At 34.0% G+C, this 16,818-nt stretch overlaps 2 protein-coding genes across 3 annotated transcripts in view; one reads left to right on the top strand and one right to left on the bottom strand.

Moving 5' to 3' along the window:
* Positions 1-11,757, top strand: part of LOC107035768 (innexin inx3) — a 19,691-nt gene extending 7,934 nt beyond the window's left edge. The window contains exons 2-5 of the mRNA XM_015253342.2: positions 5,526-5,707; positions 7,437-7,861; positions 8,751-9,146; positions 10,540-11,757. Of these exons, the coding sequence (XP_015108828.1) occupies positions 5,545-5,707; positions 7,437-7,861; positions 8,751-9,146; positions 10,540-10,746 (1,191 nt within the window). The 5' untranslated portion in view covers positions 5,526-5,544 and the 3' untranslated portion in view covers positions 10,747-11,757. The remainder of the gene's footprint in view (positions 1-5,525; positions 5,708-7,436; positions 7,862-8,750; positions 9,147-10,539) is intronic.
* Positions 1-16,818, bottom strand: part of LOC107035767 (dedicator of cytokinesis protein 3) — an 80,599-nt gene that overhangs the window by 41,321 nt on the left and 22,460 nt on the right. The window lies entirely within an intron of this gene.

Here is a 16,818-nt window from a genome sequence, read left to right as displayed (position 1 = left end):
ACTTCACGCATGCGTGGAGTGTATGGAGTGTACGGGAGTGATTCACGCAATGATGCGAATAGTCACGGCCTTCAATTATTTAAAATGAAGTCGAGGTATTTTTAGATTCATTCTGGGAAGGAGTGGATTTTGAAGAAATTCAAAATAACACAGAGGAGAACGAAGTCCCCGTTTCGAACTTATTTCCTAATCTTTAGAAAAAAATTATATTAATTTCATAAAATTGAATAAACAATGAATTATACATGACAGAAGGGAATGAAATGCAAAATAACTACTCGAAAAACTGTGAAATTTTTCGAAGAATTCAAGAAATTTTTTCAGTTTTTATGCAATCAATTCATAACCCTCCCCTCATTTTTCAATAATTACAGATTTTAATCAGATTATTTTAAAAAGTAAAAAAAAAGAATTAATTATTCATTAATGTTTCACTCTTCATTCTCTTAATTCTCTTCATATCATTATCAATATTTATAAAACATCTATGAGTATATTAAGTTTAAGGGGAGACTACTGTTATTGGAGTGAGACTTTTCATACGTAGAAAAAATTTTTTTTCATTGTTCGTTTGCCCGAAAACGTTTAAAATGCCAAAAACAGTCCAGGGCCTCCAATTTTGGAGCTACGAAGGATTTTTTTTTTCAAAATTTTCGGAAAAATATGTGGAATAACAATTACGAGCTAGTTTTTTTTAAATTCACTTCTTACATAGCGAAATTTTCTTTTTTTGTATTTTTTTACACAAATAGTGAATTTTTTTATATGAAAAAAATCGAAATCAGCTGTGTAGAAGTCGAATTCCAAAAAACTGGCGCGTTATTGTTGTTCCACACATTTTTCCGAAAATTTTGAAAACAAATTTTTTGTAGCTCAAAAATTGGAGGCCTGTTTTTAGCATTTTAAGCGTTTTCGGAAAAACGAACAATAAAAAAAAATTTTTTTGCACTAATTATTCGTTTTAGATCATACATCGACCTTCAACGTATGAAAATTCTCACTCCAATAACCCACGACTTTTAAAACTCATAGTAGTCTCCCCTTAATAAATTCGATTTCTTCATTTTCACAATGAATAGATAAGCGTGCGCACAGGTCTAGTGAGAGAAAAAAAAATGTGGAGAGTAGCAGTCATACGTAATCTGTCAAAAGGCTTCTATCGCGCTGCTTGTTAATTAATCTTGTTCATTCCCGCACTTGACCAAAATATGGCCCAGAGCTGCAATGAAAAGTCGTTTTGCTCTCAAGATTATTTCCAAGGGAAACATCTCAACAGAGAAAAGTATCAGCTAGATGAAGCACCTCGTGACTCAAGCCCTACTCTCCATTACTCGCGATTACTACACTTCTCAGTGGCCTCAGCCAGTGAATGACCATTATTCAACTCATCCGGCATGAATTCCAGCTCGCGCTGGAGGAGCGCGTGCCTCTGTGGCCTCAAACTTCCATACAGACTCACACAATTCCCGAGTGTCGAGCCAGGCAAAGATTATCAATTTCGGATTGATCCATTCTCCTCCGGAAATGAATCTTCCTCCTCTCGGCTTTTCCTGTTTTCGAGGCGAGGGTTATTTGTCCCCGGCTGGACTCGAGGCGTCTGGAGAGGATATTGATGGCACTGGGAAATCAATGTTCCCGATCCCAAGGTTGTCTTTTCAATGGAGTCATTGTGAGTCGCAGAATCGTTCAACGCTAATTGGTTTAGTGGAATTAATCCTGGGATGAAGCCATATTTGGAAGGATTTAATTGTTAAAGGGCCTTTTTACTGAGAATTTCATGATTTTGTTAATTAAATATTTAGTTATTCGTTTATTTGGTTCAGCCATTGTTAATTGTCTGAATTGAATGCATTTATCATTTAATTTCTCTCGATTCCGTCGCTAAACGTGAATCTTGGGCTAGATCTGTGATTATTTCTGAGGTTCAAAGAGAAAGAGAAAATGTCAAGTGAATATTTTTGGGGTCTGACGATTCTTTTCGGAATAATTGCTAATTGTGAAGCTGTCGATTATTGAATTCTTCATACTATAATAATCTTCTACTTAATCGTCACATTCATCGTCAAATTTTATTTTTGTTGATTCTACAATTATTGCGTTTATAAGGGATTTTGGCGTCAGCATCGAATTTCTTTTACAAAAAATCTCTTAGTACTGAAGTTTATTTGAAACTTTTTCCTCACAAGATGTTCACAAAATGCAGAATTGGAACAGGAAATCGTTAAACGTAAAATACGATATTAGATCAGAATTTCATAAAACGTTCTTCATAACTCGTCAAATCCTCCTCCACTTCATAACTTTTTCAAAATCCACTAGTTCAAAGATATTCGCAAAAAATCAAATTGAATTTTGCAATAATTTTGGTAATGACTGATTTTGGGGCGAAATGTCAAAAAAAATTTCTTCATAAATCGTTAAATCCTCCACAAAAAATACTATTTTATGAATTCTTCAAAATCCACCAGTTCAAAGATATTCGTAAAAAATTAAATGAATCATCAAATGCTTTATCCTCTGATAAATTTTGCTAAACCCTTTCCGTTCAAAGATATTCCCAAAATACTAAATTTCATCGTCACACTCAATTATTGTCATTAATTTTTCGCACTAAGTTTTCTTCTTAATTTTCAGCTCAAAAAGTCTCTTCCTATTAATTTAATTTTTAACAAAATTTATTGCAAAAAAAAAAACAAAAAAATAATTTTCTTACAATAGGCCATCGCCCGAGGGCCTTCAGCCAACCTCTTCCTACATAAATTTATTTGAAACTCTTTCCTCAGATGTTCACAAAATTCTGAATTGAAATGTGAAATCATTAAACATAAAATACTAAATCAGATCAAATCATGAAATCAGATCAGATCATTAAATCTTCTTCATAAGTCACCAAATCCCCCACAAAAAAACAATTTAAGACTCCTTCAAAACCCGCCAGTTCAAAGACATCCGCAAATTTTTTTTTATCGTTATTTTACATCGCTTTGACCCGGGTAGGGTATACTGCGATGATGATCAAGACTTTAAATGGTTAGATCGCACCATTCTACCCGGCCGGGATTTGAATTCGGAACCTTTCGCATGTGAGGCAACGAACTTACCCACTGCGCCAAGCCACCGGGCACCCGCAAAAAATGAAATTGAATTAAAAAAAAAACACCTTTCCATCTCCAGAACCATTCCTCTACTTTAATCAACATTCCGAAAGCATACTAGAGTTTACAACTGAAAATAATCTCCAAATTCATTCATTCCCATGGGCACGACAGGTAGTTAACGCTCCCCACAGGTCAAAGAACTCTCACCCGAATCCCAAAAATCACCGAAAAATCTTCCCACGCTTTCAAAAAACCTTCCTCTAAAAATAAGCCATCACCATACTCATTACTTATTCGATTCAATTGCCTCGAATAGACAGAAGGCCGCTCTCGAGTAAATGCTCACACTCCAACCGCTGGCCTTGTTCATTTGTAACACAATACCTGAGGAGCTTGGACTCCTCCAACCGCAGGATGAGAATAAAGGAGAAATGAAAATTGGAAGTAAAAAGGTTGCACTCGCTGTTTCTCCGGTAGCTCTAGAACCGGTGATTCGAGTTTCTCGCGAGTTAAATCCAGTGGCTGAGAAAATCCGGGGTGAATCAACTGTTGACTCGTTTCTTCTCAAGTTGGTGATTGACCTCCTCGGCACTGTGGCACGCGCAGTCACACAGACTCGCTCGATTAATTGACTAATAAAAGTTTAAATGAAGAACGCCAGGAGTTTGTTGCAGTCTTACGACACAATTTTTTCTTGCACTCGTGACATTATTATTCTTTCTGCGGAGACGACGAGACTTCGGGATGAGTTTTTGATGAATTTCTCCGAAATTGAAGGAAATGAGGAAATTTTTATGACGATTTTTTGTGGGGATGTAGAACTACAGATTGGATTTGAATAGAAATTTCAATGTCTAATGGATTTTTAGATATTTTCAAAAAACTGAGGTGCGAATGAAATTGACTGTGAGTAATTGATGATTGCATTTGTCGGTTAATTGATTAATAAAAGCTCAAATGAAGAATGCTAGGAGTTTGTTAAAGTCTTGCGACACAATTTTTTCTTGCACACGTGACATTATTTTTTTTCCTGTGAAGACGACGAAACTTTGGAATAAATTTTGATGAATTTTTCAGAAATTGAAGGAGATGGCAAATTTTTTATGAATTTTTTTTGTACGGGAAGTGAAGCTTCTCCTAAATGGCGAAATTTTGTCGTTTTGCGTCTCTCTATTCTAGTAATTTCTTGTCTCTCATGAAGACATTCGCAAAAGGTGATTTTGTATTTTGTATTTCATAAGATGATTTTCTGTTTATAATAAAAATCATCGAGTTTATAGAAAATCACTTTTCCAATACCTCAAACTCCATAATTTTCTTGAGATTCCCACACAATTGATCTTTGATCCGCAAAGTTTCCCATTATTTCCACATTGTTCTCCAGAATTTTTCTATAGATAAATATTGAACTGAAAAAGTTGAGTCCTTGAGTTTCTCTCTGCACTTCATGAATCATTATTTCCTTTTAATTCATGTGGAATTGTTTTGCAACCAGTATATCCAATAGGTGTTTTGGTTCTCATTGAATGTTGTAAAAGTAAAAAATCCACTGAATCGAGATAGATCTACTGAATTGTGCCCTTTATTACCGTTCTATCTCACTAAGCTTTTGTCTCATAAAATATTTCATAAGATAATGTATTTTTAATTACAAAAAACATCAAGTTCATGAAGAAGTCCAGAAGAAAAAGATTTCTCCTCCTGACAGTATTTCCTTTCGAACTCTACAAAATTCTCGAAATCCCCATGTAATTGTCCTTGACTTTCTCAATCGTTATTTTCACCCAATTTATCCGGAATTGTTTTTGCTCATTGTCTCTAACAATTGTTCTTTTTTCATTGCAGCCACTGAGGCACATCCACATTCAATCGAAACTCAATTTCTTCATTTCAGTAAATTTGTGAATTTGTATTTGTCACAAAATATTTTATCAGTCTCTGCCTTTAGAATTAAGAAATCAAGTTGATGAAGAATCCCAGAATTTCCTCTTTCCATCTTTCCCAAGATTTCAGCTTTCCACTTCACCATTTTCTCCCAAACTCCACAAAATTCTCGAAATCCCTGCACAATTGTCCTTAACTTTCTCAATTCGTTATTTTCACCCAATTTATCCAGAATAGTTTTTGCCCATTGTAACAATTGTTCCTTTTCCATTGCAGCCACTGAGGCACATCCACGTTCAATCGAAACTCAATTTCTTCATTTCAGTAAATTTGTGAATTTGTATTTCTCACAAAATATTTTATCAGTTTCTTCTTTTAGAATTAAGAAATCAAGTTGATGAAGAATCCCAAGATTTCATCTTTCCACTCCACCATTTTCACCCAAACTCCACAAAATTCTCGAAACCAATTGCTATTTTTACCCAATTTATCCAGAATTGTTTTTGCCCATTATCTCTAACAATTGTTCCTTTTTCATTGCAGCCACTGAGGCACATCCAGGATGGCGGTGTTCGGTCTTGTCTCGGCAGTGGCCGGTTTCGTGAAAGTGAGGTATCTCATAGACAAGGCCATTATCGATAATATAGTCTTCAGGGCGCACTACAGAATTACATCGGCCATTCTGTTCGCCTGTTGCATCATCGTTACTGCCAACAACTTGATTGGTAAGTGGAGTAATGTAATGGGGCATTTTTTTTTCACCAGGGAACAAGGGAAACTGCGAATGAAGGAGCACTTTGGGTTTATGAATAGCAGTGACGCAGGTTTTCACTCGTGTCTTCTAAGCTGTTCACCACCTGTTTGCTCTTCTACATGTGTCGGGGGATTACGAGGTTTATTTCAGTCGTCAAGGCGGCTTTATCAGTTGCTCTTTGGTCTTCATATATGATATTCTGGGGGTAAATCAACTTTTATCTGGAGATTTTCAATAATTAATTGCATTTTAAATCTTCTGGTCTTAATAATTGCTTTTAAATACATTAAATCACTCAATTTCTTAAACGTTTTGATTTTTTTATCGCTAAAATTAGTTAAATAATCCGATGTTTTGAATCAACAAGCAGCGGGCCGAGTCTTTCTGTCAGAAGTCATATTTTCATTTTTTATTTCTACCAATTCCATTGGTAGTAAGCTTCCGAATCCATTCCTAGAAATTTTATTTTTTAATTGAAAAAAAAAAAGATTTTTTCTTGAAAAAATCTGATTCTGGAAAGGTTTGGCCTTCTACAATTGAGAATTAAATTTCGGTTTTATCCAGTGGGATATGCCTATATCGACACAACCCCATTTTTGAGAAATGTTTCCAGGTGAAAATCGATGATAGAACAACGATATGTCATTTTATGCGAAAAACGTTTTTACATGAACTGCTCGATTTCAAAAAGTATTGAATCGATCGATCTGAAATTTTACACAGGAGTGCAACTCAATGATACCAACTAGTCCTCAACATTTTAGAATTTTACCACATCCTTCACTCATGTAATTGAACGTCAAAGCAACTTTCAGACAAAAAAAAAGAAGAAAAATGCCAATATCTCGTAAACTTTGTAGGAACGGATATACATATTTTGGAAGAACTAGATAGGAGACATCAAGACGAATGTTTTGAAAAAAAATTGAAATCGGATGAATAGTTTTTGAGATATTGAACAATATAATTTTATACAAAAAATTGAATATCTTTAAAACTACTCATTCGATTTCGCCCATCTGAAATCCCAGCCTGTAATATAGTAAGAGCTAGAATCCTACCAAATTTCAACTTCCTATCTCAATTTTTTCAAGCGTTATCGTGTTCACATCAATTTTACCACAAAAATGAAAAATGTCAATTACTGGGCGACTCGCAATAGTTAGCTACGCATATTGTGGTCCGATTCGATAGATATTATCATAAAGAATATTTTGACGCCAAAAAGTTCATTTGATGCAGTAGTTTTCGAGATATTGAGAAAAGAAAATTTTTTCGGAATCGCTGTATCTCAAAAACTACTGGATCGATTAAGCTGAAATTTCGCCCAGATGTGCTCCCAAACAATACCAATTATGAACCAAAATTTCAGATTTTTATCTATCACTTTAGTCCTATTTTTGTGAAAATTTATAAAAAAATTGCCAGAATTTTGCACGCACATACGGACGTACACACAGGCATTCTCTAAAAACATAATATCTCGACGTTTCATGACATTCCAAGTCATTTCTAAGCAAAATTAGATAATCGAAAAATCGATCACAAAGCGCCCATTCGGACGCAAAAATCAATTTTCATTTAATTTTCGACCATTTTGATATTTTCTATCGCCAAAATTAATGAAATAATCCGATGTTTGACGAATGCAATAAAATAATTTGAGAAAAACCGCAATGACTATTCATTTTGTCTTCCAGGCGAACCAATAAATTGCATAGCCGACTCTTCCCTCGAAGCTCACGTGATAAACACCTTCTGTTGGGTAACCTACACCTACACCCTTCCCGCAAATCAGATGAAGCAAATTGGAACCCAAGTGGCCCATCCAGGACTGGGCACTGACATTGGCGAGAAGAGATACCACTCGTATTACCAGTGGGTTCCGTTCATGCTGTTCTTCCAGGGGCTCTTGTTCTACGTTCCCCACTGGATGTGGAAACAGTGGGAGGAGGGCAAAGTCAGGATGATCTCCGAGGGCATGCGAGGGGCCATGGTCGAGTCCAAGCAGGAGAGGCAGGCCAGGGCCTCCAAGCTTGTTCAGTACATTATGGAGACTCTTCATTTGCATAACAGTTATGCTGCTGGCTACTTCTTCTGCGAAGCTCTCAACTTTATCAATGTTGTAAGTACTCCATTCCTTCCATTTTTTTATCATTGCATTTCGTAATTTTTTTGGAATTCAATTTTTTTTGCACTTTTAATTTTTTTCGTTTGCAATATTTTCTCGTGAGTTATTTCTTTTAATAAATAAATAAATGTATCAACTCAATTAAATCTTTCAGAATCTTCTTCTCATTCGTTTCAATTTCCTTAGGATTAGAAAATTTCCTCAATTTATTTATACATTTTTTTCTCGAAATTTTAGTCAGTATTTGTTGCTTCACTTTTAATTAAATTCGGTCATTGTTTTCAAACTCATTTTTTCATTTTCAATTTTTCTTGTTTGCAATGATTTTTTTGCAATTACTTTGTTTCAATTAATGAAGAAAATTATCAACCAAATTATTTTTTATTGTTAGTTATTTGAATTAATGAATGAAAGTATCAACTCAATTATTTCTCCTGTCACAATTGAATCTTTTTTACTTCAGTTGAGAATTTTCTTCTCATTCGTTTCACTTTCATTTTAACGAAGTGAAGTTTCTGTTTGACGTTCGTCTCAAGTTTTTCCTAATGTCATTTTTCCTTTTTAATGTTGGAAATATTTCTTTATTTACTTATTCATTTTTTCTCAATATTTTCGTTATTGTTTGTCGTTTGATTCTTAATTAAATTTATTAATCATTGTCAAAATAAATTTTTCCCAGTTTTCTCGTTTGTTTTTGTTGTAGCTAATTTCTTTTAATTAATGAAAAAAAAATCAACTCAATTATTTCTCTCGTCATAATTAAATCTTTTTTACGTCAGTTAAAAATTTTCTTCTCATTCGTTTCACTTTCATTTTAACGAAGTAAAGTTTCCTTCTGAAGTTCGTCTCAAGTTTTTCCTAATGAGATTTTTTCCCCCTCAAGGTTGGAAATATTTTCTTCGTCGATACTTTCCTCGGTGGAGCATTCTTGACTTATGGAAGTGAAGTTATCAAATTCAGCAACATGAATCAAGAGCAGAGAAGTGATCCAATGGTGGAGATTTTTCCCAGAATTACAAAGTGCACATTCCACAAATTTGGTGCATCTGGAACAATTCAGAAACTCGATGCTCTTTGTGTGCTCGCATTGAATATTCTCAATGAGAAGATATTTATTTTCCTGTGGTTCTGGTTCATCATACTTGCGGCTATGTCGGGTCTGGCATTGCTCTACAGTATAGCTGTTGTTCTATTACCAAGCACGAGGGAGACTATTCTCAAGAAGAGATTCAAGTTCAGCACGTCATCCGGGGCCAGTGCACTCGTCAGAGAGACCCAGGTGAATAGTTTTTTTTTCAGGAAATGTGATTTAATGAATCCTCGGAATTAATTCGTATTTTTATTTTATGGAAATTCGTGGGGTCGAGAGGAATTTAATTAAGTTTTCTGGGGTTTTAACGAGGAGCTGAAGCAGATAAAATCTAGAGTTTATGCAGGTTCTGCCTCGGAAATGAGTAGATGTGGGAATAATCGAAAGAGCTTTTTTATTGAAAATTTGATGGGATGAAGAAAATAGTGAAAAAAGGGGAATTTCAGGATTAGATGTCAAAACATATTCTTTTAAAGATCATTGAAAATTTATAAAAATGATCTTCTGATGATCTTTTCTGAATTTCTTACGTTCAAAGATTAAGTTCTCCACTTATTTCAATTATGAAAAAATTTCAAAGAGATTATTTAACGAAAAGTATTTTTTTAGTATTATCTCCTCAATGAATGAATTATGTAGCGAGCTTTTTTTGTAACTCATGGAATACTCACAAAAATACCTTTTGAAAAATTTTCCAAAACCCCTCCATTCAGAAGACATCTTTGACAAACTAACAATTGCATTTTTAAATCCTCTATAGAATGAGAAATTTCATTCCAATAATTTTCAAAATATCTGTAAAACGAGTAGATTAACATAATAATGTCAAGTACCTTCTTCTCAAGCTCATGTAATTCCTGAAATAAATTGCGACATGCTCAACTCCCCTAAAACTGTAATTAACATTCATAGCATTCCAGACATCAGCATAATCATAACTTTTAAATTAAAATTAAATGTTGAATTGGTAAATTGTTTAATATTACCCAACAATTTTTAAGTTAGTAAATTAATCATCAATTCAGTAGCGAAGTGGTAAACAGTTTAAGTCGACTTATCTCTCAGTTGAGTTTTTGACGAATATTTCCGAATCTAAGGGAGATGGCAAAATTTTTATTATAACCTTTTTTGTAGAGCCGATTGAGAGCTACAACAACTGTTATTACGAAAATTTCGCCATCTCCCTTAGATTCCAAGATATGCAGTGAAAACTGGACAATAGTCAAAATTGACTTGTACCGTTTTACCACTTCGCTAGTGAATTCAATATTCAAATTCCCAATTATTTCCTGAATCAATAATTGAGTTCGGAAGATTGACGATTATTCGGTGAATCGTAAATCCTTTCATGAAATTTAGAATTATTCACTCAATAATTAATCCACAATTCCGTATTAACAATTATTCAATTCATCAATTGAAAATTTAGATTATCAATGATTTTTTTATTTGTTTAATTTCAATGAACATAACTAAACCTTAATTACTCCAAGTTAACTCGCAACTTGCCTTAATATTAATAATCTAATGATTGACACCGATCCCTGAACACTCGAATTAACTAATTATCCGGGCATTCCAGGTCGGCGATTTTCTCCTTCTCCACCTCCTAGGCCAAAACCTGAACATGATGCTGTTCAGCGAGGTACTGGAAGAGTTATGCCGTCGTCTTCACGTCGGTTCAAGCAGTGGTGCATCCCCAGCGTCAGTTCCATCAGCCCCAAGCACCCTCGAGATGTCACCGATCTACCCGGAGATCGAGAAGTACTCGAAAGACACAGAAATCTAAACTCTCATCAGCCCTCCCACCCCTCCTTCCTCCCCCCGCCCCCACAATTACCCACCCCTTATTTGTGATAAACACGTTAGGGTGCCTTCGAATGCAATGAGGTTGCGCTATCAACGTGAGTTCAATCAATCATTAATCATTACCCCCCCTGATGAGATTAAACGCTCAGTTCCTAGCGTAACCGAGAGTATCTGAAACTCTTTTTTATCCTTCTTCATTAATTACTAGACTTGCCAGGCCTAGAAATTTCAACGGCAAGATTCACACTTTTTTCTACGATTTTTTGTGTTCTCAATGTTTTTTTTCCTGGTTACATCAACTGGTGCAATGTTCGAATGATTTAATAAAGTACGTGAAATGGAAAACACGTGAGAATTTTCTACGTAAATAAAATAAAAGTGAAGTGAAATTTATTGTGGAGGGGATACGGTCGATTCGCTTTGGATCAGTGGGCTGTGACTCAATCGATTCCTCATGCAAAGCGAACTACTAAATCCGATAAAAACATTGGAAATAACTGAAAAAAAAACTGAAATTGGGGCTTTGCGTGAAATTTTATTATTCTTGAAAATAAGAATTGAATAAATATTGGACGTATTGTATCTAGAGACGCAAATGCGTCTTATGATCCCTCATATGTCGAGGCATTTATGACAGTTGTAACAATTCCAAAAAGATGACAGTCATTTTTCATCTATGTAGATGCAACTTCATTTTTGCTTTATCAATTTTTATTTGAATTCATTTTGTATTAGACTAATGTGCATTCTGAAACGAAAGTCACGCTCATTTCTCATCTTTACAGATGAACCCATTCTTTTAAATTCCACGACATATTCTCGTAAATAACGGACGATTAAGAAGTTATTGAGAATTGAAAATGTCAGCATTGTGACGTCATAATGCAGTTTTTTCCCCCTGGGCATGACTGGTAGATGTGTTACGATATTAACCCTAGTCTGGTCACCTGACGGGAAAATGCGACTTTAGTCACCTCGCGAGAGAGTGCCGCCGTGTTATTTAGGCTCCAGCGTTGCCGAATCCACTCTACACTTCCCGGGCGCGTTTAGCGAGTTCCCAGCAACGTCGCGCAACAGGCAATTTCATTTAAAACGGAAATAGTATATTTCGTAACGAGTTAAAAAACATTTTTTCACGAGTTAGAAAGAGAAATTGGACTTTTAGGCACGCGGAGCGTGCCGAAAAGTTCACTTTTTGTCACAGCGTGATGAAAAAAATTGTTCACCTGTTGGAAATAATTTTTTTTCTCCCAGAATTAAGGATACAATACTGAAAAAAAAAATACTAGAATTTTCCACATACTTCAATTGACAAATTCAATTTTTCTCAAATTTTTCCGGTCAACCAGTCGATGACAAGGTGAATAAAACGACATGTTGCGGCAATTCCCTCGCATGGTGACCAGTCTAAGGTTAAGGGATAAAAAAATTTCATGCAACAGCTCAATTAAAAAAAAACTCGAACCCAGTTGAAAATGAATGTTTTTTGCTAGATAAAGTATTCGATATATTTACAAAAGTATTTAAACAAAGTGATTCTGCAATTTTAATAATATTCTTCATGCTTCACCCCCCTATTATTCAAGAAACAACAATATACTGATGAAATGAGCAAATAAATCTCTCGTAATCGAAGAAAATAAATGGTAAATTCTCTTCTCGAAAAATGATAAACTCAACTGAGTGCACGATCCGTCCAGGGCGCCATAACACGTGTTCTATAAACTTGTAATCGTTGAATTCCACGACATATTTTTAATCGTAATAAATCGCTAATCATCGATCATTAGAGACTAGGAGTTAGTTGCTCAATAAAGTAACAAGACAAAGGTGCCAAGTGTGTCTTAAAAATGACTAGTAAACCTTAGAGTTATCGCTCCATCTCAATGCCGTCCTTGAGTCAACTGTTATCCTCATTCATTTATTACTCTCCCCATGGTTCTATTCAAATGCCAGTGTAAGACTATTGAGATTGAATCTCATTGCGGTGATTGTTTGCGAGTTATGATCCGATTTGCCCCTGGACACTGTACTCTACGGAACGGGACCAATTGATGATTCAATGCATAACGATCAGGATTCGTCAGATACTTAGAATCCTTTATCCTTCGATGATTTTATCTTTAAACTAAGGCTTATTACTTCTTCAGTTCAGCAGCGAAGGCTAATTGTCTTGGTAATTGGGCTCTTTCATGAAATTTCGTTGGACGAATATCGGATATTTTGGTTTATATTGAAGACGTAAGTTTTGTCTTTCCAATTAGAAATTTTAAACGACTTATGAATTGAAAACAAGTGGGGAATTGCTCTTGTTTTGTGTATAGGATAGTTATTTTTACTAATAAATTAGCAATATGCTTCCGATTGGTTATTTTGCACATCATTTCCTTCTATCATGTGTAATTCATTGTTTATTCTATTTTATTGAATTGAATAAGATTTCTTTTTAACTAATTTTGTCAGGTTTTCAACTTTGTTGAATGCTATCGTCAGCGTTATTCTTATTGTCCCTTTCTTCTATATAATCGATTGTCTTTTTTACGGTTCATTTTATCTCTCCCTCAGCCCTTCGATTAAATGTTAGAAGAAAAATTTTATTTAGACATACTTGCATGAATTTGAAACATCATATTTGAAGAAATCATCAGAAGGCGCACGTTTAGGAAAATTCATGAAAAATTCGAAATTTTCAACAATCATTAAAATCAAATCAACCAATACAGCTATCGTAATCATCTTTTAACTTCGACTTGATGGAATTAAAGCAAACATTTTAAGCTATGATTGAATTCATTTGAAGAATGATATTCAAAGATGTCCCCGGAATTCTGATTTTCAAAACATACAAAATTTTTGCAAATTTTCAAATAAATCAAAATAACGATTTCGACGAACTCTGTCGAAAGAACATCCAAACAATTTTTTTAAGCCATCATTCAATCAATTCAGAACATTTTTTTAAGTTATCGTAAGACAATCGATTTTCGAAAAAATTCGAAAATGAAAGAAAATCATCAATGATTTAAATTTTAATTAATGGGGATCAATAGGGCTCAATAATACCTACATTTGAAAAGAAAGATTCAATTCCTTTCATTCATTAGCGAACAATTGAAGAAAAATTGCATAACGGACTTTTTGGATCGTACTGGGTCCACATAACACAAAAAATCCGAAACTTAAATTTGAACGATTACAAAGCTTCCATTCGGAACCAAAATACACTCTAATATTTTTTAATTAATTTTCCGTATCCACCGGTGAGAGAAATAATGCAAAATTCCAATTATTGGGTTTAGAACGAAATACGGAAGACTTTTTTTGTTGAAAATTCTCAGATCAACAAAGAGTGTTTCACATTTTCTCCTAAAACCGTGAATTCTCTACATGACAGAAAAAATTAATTTTATCAAGAGAATTTTATTAAAATCAACTATCATTCGGTTGTTAATTTTACGATAAACATGATTTCATAGTGAATACCAGTTATCTCTTCTTCAGATACCTTTGATTGGCCGAAATCGAATGTCTCTAGAATTGAAGTTCCTTTTATTCATCGCAATAATGAGAGTATTTGATTTCTTTCTAGCCAAAAGTTTGCTAACTCCAGAAATTCGTTGGTTTACTCAAAAATCAAAATTATTCTCATGACTAAATACGTTGTTATCTCAAGCAACACGATCATACGTTGTTCCAAGTAAATTATAATTGAAGTGAGCATTTCGTATGTCGAATCAGGATGAATATTGTTACGCGGAAAAAGCTTTGAGATTGTAGCAAGACCTCGTTGAGTTGAAAGAAGTTTATATTTCTTGACTTAAAAAAATCACATTAGTTTACAATAACAAAATCACAGATTACGGCAATTCTACACAAACTTGGATATCACAAATTTCGTTCAATGTGATGTATAGAAAGCTCAATTGAAACATCGGCTTCATTCGAGAAAGCAACATTCAATTCATTCCTCAATGTAATCATCTCCTTGGTACGAATTTTTTATCAATTCATGAAAGTAGAAAATGTCTCGACTGGAGAGTATGTTAGGTTAAAAAAAAATAGAACTTTTCCATTTTTGTGGTGAATACGTGTGACTTGACATCAAGGACTGTTTTATTTGATTCAAATAAATGTATCGCAAGAAAAAATTATTGATATTCACCGTAAGATCTTATTTATTTGAAATTGGTTCAAGTATATAATACTTGTTCCAAGAAAGAAACATTTCAATAAAAATAATTTTTTCTATCAGTGTACTGATCAGTGATAATGAGTCATGGAGTGATTTCACTCGAATTTGAAAGTTTTGATAGTGATGCAAATATATCATGATTATCGCATTCATGAGCTTCTAACATTAACATTTTTTCTAGGTGAGAGAAATAAAATCACTTGTTGTAGAGGCACTGCTCCAACTAGGGAAATTGTAGACATTTACTCAGATGATTTGGTCACATCGCTGCTGATCTCATTATTACGTATCGTTAAATTATCCAGAAAAGCCTCTCAAACTCGAATTGTCTACGAAGAGCGTGTGGATTCTGTAGTTGAATTGAATTCAAAGATGAAGACTCTCAGACGATAAATTTACGAGGATTTTATATAGATGAATGGTTTATCTTTCTATTCAACTTGAGTATGCAATTCATAGTTTATTAGTTGTATTACGACCAGCACGACGTAGTCGTCTGGGTAGAAATCGACGCATGAAGCTAAGTGATATGTTTTAGGGACGAGAGTGAGTACGAATTGAGTTATTAGGTGGAACTGCCTTTCTTAGATTTATACTAATATGTTAAAATAGATTTTAAGAATTTTGAGTGATGAAAATATATGAATGTAATGGAATATTTAAGGATTAAATTGTGTTTCTTTCTTTTTCCACGATTTTGGTAACTGACGTGATGATAATTATGGAAATTTCCTCAGCTTTATTTTGCCCATAATACTTTCACTCGGTAAAGCATTGTATGTGTTCACGAAAGTGTTTAAAGGAAGTGATTCTTCAATTTAGAAATGATTATTAAGCTTTAATTCTCAATTTTTCAGAAGAAGAAGATATAATGGTAAAATATGCTAATAAATCTCAAGTATTTTGAGAGAATAATTGAAAATTCTTCGTCAAAAATTGTAAACTCAATTGAAAGTCATAAAACATGTTCTTCACGCATGTAATCACGAATCTCTACGACATTTACTATCGTAATAATCGTTCATCATTGATCAAAACATTTTAGAAGCGAAGAATTTCTGCAACCTTTCGTGAAATTTCCTCAGCTTCACATTTTGTCTATAACATTTTTTCCCGATAAAGTCCCCAGAATACTTACAAAAGTCTTTAAACGAAGTGATTATCCAATTTAATAATATTTTCCACAGTTGAATCCTCAGTTATTCGAGAAAAAACCTATCTAATGTTAAAAAACGCGAATGAATCCCGAGTATTTCAAGAGAATAAATTTTATATTCTCTTCCGCCAACAGTAAACTCAATTCAACGCCATAAAACAAGTTCTACGATCGTGAAATCACCAATTTCCATGACATTTTCCATCGTAATAAACCTAACAATCATTGATCAAAACGTTTTGAAAGCGAAGAATTGCTGCAAACTTTCGTGAAAAAAAACAGACATTTTTTGTTGGACTTTTTGTCGCCTTCAATTTTTATCCATAACATGCTCTCCGATAAAATCTCTAAAATACTAACGTAAGTATTTAAAGGAAATGATTCCCCAATTTAATAATATTTTCCAGGTTTAAATCCGCATTTTGTACTGAGAAAAAACAATCCAGTGGTAAAAAACGCGAATAAATCCCGAGCATTTCGAGAGAATAAATTTTTAATTCTCTTCCGCCAACAGTAAACTCAATTCAGCGCCATAAAACAAGTTCTACGATCGTGAAATCACTAATTTCCACGACATTTTCCATCGTAATAAACCTAACAATCATTGATCAAAACGTTTTGGAAGCGAAGAACTGCTGCAAACTTTTGTGAAAAAAAATTCACACATTTTTTATTGGACTTTTTGTCCTCTTCATTTTTTACAT

The sequence above is a fragment of the Diachasma alloeum genome, unplaced genomic scaffold, assembly GCF_001412515.2.
Source record: "Diachasma alloeum isolate Michigan unplaced genomic scaffold, Dall2.0 Dall_scaffold_00200, whole genome shotgun sequence".
Classification (NCBI taxonomy): Eukaryota; Metazoa; Arthropoda; class Insecta; order Hymenoptera; family Braconidae; genus Diachasma; species Diachasma alloeum.
Note: the sequence above shows the minus strand (reverse complement) of the source record. Positions and strands in the feature narration are given on the sequence as shown.